The sequence below is a fragment of the Cygnus atratus genome, chromosome 3, assembly GCF_013377495.2.
Source record: "Cygnus atratus isolate AKBS03 ecotype Queensland, Australia chromosome 3, CAtr_DNAZoo_HiC_assembly, whole genome shotgun sequence".
NCBI classification, from domain to species: Eukaryota; Metazoa; Chordata; class Aves; order Anseriformes; family Anatidae; genus Cygnus; species Cygnus atratus.
Window position 1 is genome coordinate 52,619,903 of NC_066364.1, and position 8,383 is coordinate 52,628,285.

The 8,383-nt window shown below is 43.2% G+C and overlaps 1 protein-coding gene across 1 annotated transcript in view; it reads right to left on the bottom strand.

The window, feature by feature from the left end:
* GOPC (golgi associated PDZ and coiled-coil motif containing) overlaps positions 1 to 3,404 on the bottom strand; it is a 28,761-nt gene extending 25,357 nt beyond the window's left edge. The window contains exon 1 of the mRNA XM_035538634.2: positions 3,072 to 3,404. Coding sequence (XP_035394527.1) covers positions 3,072 to 3,389 — 318 coding nt within the window. The 5' untranslated portion in view covers positions 3,390 to 3,404. The remainder of the gene's footprint in view (positions 1 to 3,071) is intronic.
* Between the last annotated feature and the right edge of the window lie 4,979 nt (positions 3,405 to 8,383).

Below are 8,383 nucleotides of genomic sequence, written 5' to 3' on the forward strand. Positions count from 1 at the left end.
CCTTTTGTTCTAACAGCCTGAGGCCCTTACTGTCCTTCATCAACATACGCTCCTTCGTTCGTTTAGCACGCTGTATGCCATGCAAGGGAAGTCAAGCTGGTCTCACGAAAAGACAGGGGCTTCCATCACCCAACGCTCCTCTTCGTTCCTCTTTTCCTCTCCGGTAAGTTACTTAATTCAACTCTGCCCCACTGGGACCAGCAGGAAAAACTAAGAAAACAAACCCTCCTTCCCTTTAGTTTAATGAATTTAGGACCATAAATGTTATTAGCACAGCAGTATGATTATCACCTTTCATCACTCTAAAGCCCAAGCAAGCTTATCTGCATACATCTGCTGTGCATCTGCACGCCGTCAGGTTCCTTCCAAAAGTAACTTACCTCTCAACTGGCCGCGTATAACTCCCTCTCTGAAAACTACGGGCTGCCTGGAAGGCTTCTTTCCCTGTCCCGAAACATCCCTCACACGGTATTTTACCTAAACTCCTCTCTCTAGCAGTAGGTATACATACCAATCATGCCAGAGCATTTTTGCACCAAACTACCCTGCATCTCTTAAAAGCAGTTGTATCAATCAGAGAACACATATTTAGCTGATTAAATTGATAAAGCAAGGTCTGAAACCGCATTTGTATTTTCTTGTCTGTAAGAGACCAGACAATCCTGCTTAAGGAAACAGAACTCACAATCAACAGAATAATGTTGGTAATTTTTATTAACTTAGTTTTCCTTTAGAAAATAGTATCACTCATTCAGTAAGGTGACAGCGTGCAAGCGTAGCAGCAGGAGTAAGGTCTTAGCTCTTACCAGTCACCGACATATCAAAGGATTATTTTCGTCCAAACAAAGGCATGTTTCCAAAGACAGTTTTAACTCATTGGCTTGGCAAGTACCTGTACCTACATAAGCTATGACTAATGACAGTTATGAACGTGATGAAAGCTTCATATAAAAACACACAAGCACTATAAAATGACATCTGACAGCTATTAAGAAATAATTGCAGTTTTAAAAGTCATGAAATACAGTAACTTGTACCATTAAAAGTAAAGCTAAGGATCGCATCCTAAACTTCAGTATTAATGTAGCGGCTTCTTTCAAAATAGGTAACTGTGTCCTTCATTTTGGACACTGAGGTTTCTGACCCAATGTCTGTGCAGCATGTGAAAACACTCGTTCTCAACAGAGCATTTTGAAATGGCAGTTTCCATTTCAAATTTATGACTCTAATAATCATGAGATCCTAAAATGAACAACCTTCAAGACAATACTATGACCTTCTAAAGGCCTATTTGAAATAAAAATTGCTTTACAGGTATGAAGCCCAATACTAGTATCAGGAACAAAAATAATTCACAAGATAAAAGGTTTTTTAGTCACCAGCTCTGGCTTCTCAGTACCAGTTTTTATCAAACCTTTAGTTCTCTCTCAGCCATATACAATAATCACGCTATTTAAACTGTGCTCCTTTGCTCTTCGACTCGTCCAAGATTAAAGCATAGACAATTGTTGTTTCGATGCCCAGTCCCCTGATGATTTTAATTAGATACCAAAATATCTTTCAGGATCTGAGTTTTATCATTTCCTTTCAAAAATACTTACGCTTGAAACAATGTTTCAAAGAAATATTTACCAAGTACCAACTCATTCTCTTAAAATAACCTGAAAACTCATCTGTTTCACAAGTCTGTACACAATACCCACCTTCCCTGTGCAGCATGCAATAAACACTGATTGTTCACTATCAACTCTTACATTTTATTTTACTATGCTGGTACAATTAAGTGCACTGTACAGCTTGACAGTATGCATGCAAGCTGAATACTAAAGCATCTATGACGACACAGCAACATAAAGAATGCTGTAAACATCACTACAATAAGTACTCTGGTGAAATAAAGACTGCAATGAACAAAGCTGCTTGTTTAATGGCATCTTTATCCTACCAAGAAATAAAACCAATTCTCAGCTAAACTCTATGGATAGTTTGCATAACAAGGTTCTCATACAAGGAAGAGATCAGATTAAAACCAAAGCCCATTTACTTCACTTCCTACCACAAGGCAAACCTTCCGAAGAGCAAGTCACTGTCTGAAAACGCTTCAGTTCCTTTACTGTAAAACTCAAATACAAAGGACTGGAAGAACTGACATTTATGGCTTGTCATGGTTTAACTTAGAAGTTTTTCCCTTCGCTCCCATATATTTCAAAGAAAAAACTACTGAAAGTAATAAACAGCACAGCCTACAGGAGTTACTGGAAAAAATGGGGATTTTTAGCCCAGGAAAAACATAACTCGGAGAAGACTTATCAACACGGTCCTGTAAAATGTTAAAAGACAAGAGAGCAGCTAACATCCACAACTGTTAAGGACACGACAGATGGCAACCAAACCTACAAAAACAGGGAAGCCTCAGGTTGCTGTAGTTACAAAAAGGCTGTAAGATTCCCCAGAATCTCCTTCCAGAGCACGCTGGTTCTTGCATAAGTCACAGGACCCAGAGCCTCTTGAGCAACATCAGCACCAGCCAGCTTGGCTCCTGCGAATGCTTCTTCCTTCCCAGCCTTACTGAAACGCTGGTTTAGACATAAAGACTTCCCAGCAGTACGGATGGCCATTATTCTCCTCACAGGATACGTGATCTCCACTGTTTAAGGACACCAAGTTCAGCAGAGACCTATCTGATCTGCCTTGGAGCATGAGGGGACAGGAGGACCTGCCAAGTCTATCCCAAACCCATTTTTCTGTTCCATTCACCTGCAAACAGGCATAATATCCTCATTTAAACGGGTGACTAAGCTTTAGACATCTTAAAAATATATCCTTGTCCCCTTTCATGCAGCCTTACCAAACTCCCCAGGGACCTAACGCAAACGTAGGACCAGTCGGAGGCATCTGTTGCTCCACACGGCTCCTTCCAACATCAGAGAACTTGATTTTTGGCAGGCACAGCCTCACGCCCACACCGCAGCAGCCCAAACCAGAGGGCCTGAGGAACCCCTGGGCCAGAAGGTCAACCCCACCCCACCCCACCCCACCCCACCCGGGCCGGGCGCCCCGCAGCCCCTCACCTCCAGCTTGTGGTTGATCTGGGACACGGTCTGCGCCTTGTGGCAGAGCTGGGCGAAGCAGGAGCTGAGGCTGGTCATCTTCTGCCGCCCCTCGTAGGTGATGTCGGCCTGGTCGGGGTCGATCTCGCCCAGCAGCAGGTCCACGTCCACGAAGGCCTTGTCGAACTCCTTCTCCAGCACCTCCAGCCAGCGGAACATGGACACCCCGCCGCCCGGCGAAGGCGACGGCACCGGGGCCGCGCCGCCCGCCCCCCCAACACCGCCGCAGGCCGCGCCGCCCGGCCCGCAGGAGCCTCCACCGCCACCCGCCGCCGACATCCCGCCGGCCCCGCGCCTCGCACGGCCTCGCCCCGCCTCGCCCTGCCCGGCCCGGCCCGGCCCCGGCCGCCCCCCAGCGCCGAGCGGCGGCGGCGGGCCCGGAGCTGGCGGCGCCGCCACGCAGCGCGGCGAGAGGAGGGAGCCCCACGCGCAAGCGCCGCGGCGCTGCCAGGCGGCACCGGCCGAGCGCCGAGCGCACGATGGCGGCCGCGCCCCGCCTCCGGAGCGGGAGGCCCCGGGATGTGGCGGGGCGGAGCCGGCAGCGCGTTCCTGTCACGGCACCTCGCGGCCCTCCTATTTCTCCTTTCGCAAGTTACACCTCCTTCGGGCTCCACAGACTGTAGTACCGATAGCTGGCGTGCCAATAAAGTTACTAAAACGCATACGTTCACCCCATCCTTTAGGCGGGGAAGTCCTTCCTCACCACAGTTTTCACGAGCACTTTTATTAGGGCCGAACCTCGCAGCTAGATGTGCAGTTGCACAATGGCCGTTCAGGCGGTGCAGAGAGGTAAACCTGAAAGTGTTGTACAAAAAGGAGTGTCACACGCACCTGTGCATCGCTAGGTGAATTGGCAAATGCGGTTATACCAATAGGAAAGGTATTTGCATTTGCTAGCTCATTCTGCTTCTGAAAAAGAAAGACATTTCAGGGAATAAGCATACACTACATGGGTACCACAACACTTTTTGAGCCATTCACTCTAGTGACACCTGGCTTCCTTGTAAATGTTCTGATTGATCCTGATGTTGATTTCAGAGGGAGCTTCATTAGCAGGTCTCGTAGAGATCTCTCACACTAAATTTGCACCTCAGAAGAGAAAAGGGATCATTTAAACCCGGGTCAGGACACTAATCCTGCCTACAACACAGCCCCAGAAACTGCTGTGCCAACACAACACAGGGGAAGCACAGGGGCCCTTCAGTCAGCAGAGGAGCGGGACTGCCCCAGCTGCGGCAGATACCAACAAAATGGTGATGGCAACAGGATCCTGCATGCACTGCTCCCTGGTGTAAGGTGGCCTGAGCGTCTGTCATTGCTCCGCTTTGCATAAATACCTGATTGCGACACAGAGAGACAGAAGGATAGCACTTTACAGCTCAATGGTTAGACTGCTCACATGGAACACAAAGAGATGTTAAAGCAGGAAGGGATTGTACTTCCAACAGTCTGTGCTTTCAGGAGAGCTGGATAAAAGCCCTTCACCACTAGCAGTACGTATCACATCTCCTCTGGGATCTGATATCGCAGGCTTGACAAGAAGCTTACAGATTGTTATTACAAACCTGCTCGTTTTCCCTTTACTGTTCAGATTGCCTGCACTGTAATTTGAGGTAGTAACGAACTGGGAACCTACGAGGGGTACTCTTACTGTTAAGCCCATCCATGATGGAAACAAAAGCTACAAATCCTATCAGATGAACCCACAGAAAGAAATCTACTGGCTCAGTAAATTGGGCTATCTGGATTCTCTCTGAGCAAAGGGTTTCAGTGTCTAAATATTAGACTGTCGCCCAAGTGCTTCGTAATGAGCCAAGTTTAGCACAGCATTTGTTCGACCTTCGTTGTAACGTTCGTTCTCCACGGCAATTTTGACTTTATACCAGCAAGGTCTGAGGGAGAACCAAAGCATTTGCTGTATCAAAAGCTAAACTATCACATTGTTTAAATTAGTTCAGTCACAGAAGAAAATATATTGTTTCAGGACTATCAGTTTTATTTGTCAGCTTTGGCTTTGATTCTGGTAGGTACCACACCGTAGAATTGCATTACATTAATTGCCTTTGTAACTTAGCTAAGCATAAGAATTTTCTGCTCATGTATCTCAATCATGTATTTAAAAAGCACCTGCTTATCTTGAGAAGGAAGTGTCCCGTAGTTACTATGCAACGTATCTATAGCAAATACCGCCTTTAAAGACTTATAGTTGATCTAGTTTATGTATGATTATCTCTCTTAAAGAATCACACACTCTCTGCTTTTTAATGTCCTTTCCCTTCAGCTTAGGGTTGGTCTATCTTAAATTGCGTTTATCTACAGTGGTATCAGAGTTTTGTAGTCATTAATTTGAATTCTTTCATCCCTCATCAGTGCTACCTTTGTTTTGCAAGTCCTTACATTTCACAAGTCAAACAAAGTTTTGTCTCTGCTTCTTTCACTCAAAGATTAGCTTCTCAAATATGACTCTTTAGAGACCTACCTGTAGGATAATAGCTGTCTAATACTTGCTGAACTGTGGATAAATGAGAAGGAATGCTATATATAGTTAAGAAAATCTGCAGTTGTGACATGAAATCTTAGTAAATGTAGTTAACATTAGGAACTATTTATGTTTCTCACCAGAAATACTGTGTGAAGAGGGGGTTGAAAATAAAAGCAGATATCACTGATATAATGGTAAACACGAGAATAATTTATCTCAAAACTATACTTTTAAGAGCCTTAGAAAATTCTGATCAATTCCAGTTACCCTTGAAATGTCTGCCAAAAGCACCCACACAACTCTGTTCTGTAAGCAAGCCGTGCAGTCATTATGTGATTGAACCTAAGAAAGCTTAGCAGTTTTGGCCTTCAATTAGATTAAATTGATTTTAAGTAAACTGTGGTATATACCACCGTGATAACACCAACAAAATAATCAAAGAATATTTAAAGAATAGCGATCGTTTGAGTCAACTGATCTGGCAGTAAGAATCCTTGATGTGTGGACACAGCTCTGCTACACCCAAGAAATGTTTCTAACTCTCAAATAGTTGCAGGAAATTTTGTCAAAATAAATAAATAAATAAATAAATACTTTTTTATGTCAAAAGGACTTCACTGAAAGTTTCCTGATCTGCTCGTTTGAACTTACCTATCATGTGGCATAGCTGGGTGAAGCTTATCACAGTCTAATTTCTTCGTATGTAATTAATGCACATAATTTCAATTATTTTAGACAAGGTAGAGCATAGAGAATGTGAAGTTTCTGTGTTACTCCGCTATTAAGCATATTTGAGTACAAACAGTATTTTATAAATTTGAATCGATATATTTTGACTGATCACTGGAGTACCTGATGAATTATCTGAAAAATTACTTTGTGCTCAAAGAGTAAATGACCCTCAGCATGGGGAGGGCACATTTTCCTACAAGACAAAGCAAAGCAATACCCAAATCAAAAGGAAAAGAAATAAGCAATACTCTGACCAGCATCTTCCTTGCTGTATATTTGATACCCAGTGTCCATGCCAAGACTGGGAAACTGTTGTGTGAGATACTCTACAAATCTTTGGTTAGACCTAGCCTCTGAGCAAAGAATTTACAACAAAAACCTGTGTGTTTGCACATGAGGGTCAGCTCACCTGCAAACCTCTGTAATTGCAGCTGCCCAGCTGTGCACGCTGGGCTACAGTGTGTGCACATGTCAAGGCCAACTTTTGTGTGGTTAGTGCTGAAGCAGTGAGTGGCTTGATTGTCTGGCTGGTTGTACAGTTACAAGCAGAGACACCAAAGAGGAAACACCAAAACCAAAGAATATTTTGCAGTATTGAAGTGTGGGAGAAAATTTGAGATGATAAAGCAAGGATTTCATATTCTAAAAATGGAGTTAGGCTAGGTGATTGGAAAGTGCTTTTCTAAAGCATGCTACAGAGGATGAAATTACCCAGACACACTGAAACTTAAAGAGAGAGAGATTTTTTTGTTGTCATTACAGAAATTTTCTGCTAACAAAACTGAAGCCTTTTAGATTTTTATGCTTTAGACAATTCCTTCTCTTCAGGATTTGGGAGTTCATATTTGGCTGCCTTCTACAGTCTGTGCAGTGATTCCATGCAAGCAACAATTCACTCACAACTATTTTGAGGGCACATTCACTCCTTTTTGGTCTCTCTTTACACAAGGCAACTTCCACAAGTCACTTCTTTGGACCAGCTTTTCTTTTTTACAGTGCTTACTGAGGTCTTCTTCCCATGCTTATTTCTACATATCCATTTAAGCTTAACTCTTGTCATCCTGAATTTCTGTTTTATTTTTAAAAATCAGTAAAGCATATGCTAAAAATATTTGACTTTTACAGTGTGGAAGAATGAAGCCCTCTTTTTGTGCACACAGTGGGTATAATTTAGGAAACTGCTCTTTCAGACTCCTCCATGTCTGACAGTTTCAACAGCAGACAATTTTTACACAATTTAAGCTCCATTCTGGTTCTGTTTGATGAGCAGTCACTAGCAGACTCTTCTTAAAGGCTAAAGATATCCACAGGAACCAGGAGAGCGAGTACTAGCTCACTTCATGCAGGCCTGTGAGAAGCCCTTGCAGGTCACCATTGTTAACTACTGATCTGAAACAGTTTTGAATGAGCAAAGCCCTTGAAAGAGAATTTCTGTGGTTCCGGTATCAATTGCACAATCCATCCCTGCCTCTCTATTTTTAGGTGGCACTGCAAGATCACAGTTTCAAATAGAGTAATTACAGATCTTACATAAACGTTCCTATACAGAAGACCCATGTATTTAAATTCTAAGTTGAGAATGGATTCAACAATTTTATCTGCCCTCTTTATTCCCCATTATTCATTTCTTTTGGGACTAACTTGGAATATCATTACTAGTAAAAACAGTAATATCAAGAAAACTGTCAACATAGTAATCTGTGGTTTTATGATCACTGCTCTTGATGGCAGCAAAAGCATGCCATTAGTAAGGATACTTTGAAGGCTAACTATGGCAGCATTAATGGGATATGTTTATGAAATTATTTAATCTGGCCTCCTCCAGGTGGATGCTTGTTTGTTGTTTGGGGTGTCTGCCACAGCTACACCTGATCTTGGTTGACATTCCTCAGTGCTATCACAAAACCAGCAGTAACTAAAACTCTTGGATATGTGGACTTTTGTTTAAGAAAGTTTTATTCCTTTTCAATAGGCTTCACTGTGCTAGTTTCTCTGGAATGCACAAGTGCCACAGACAGGCAAAATGTGAGAAATTCAAAGGAGTTATCACTTTCATCTG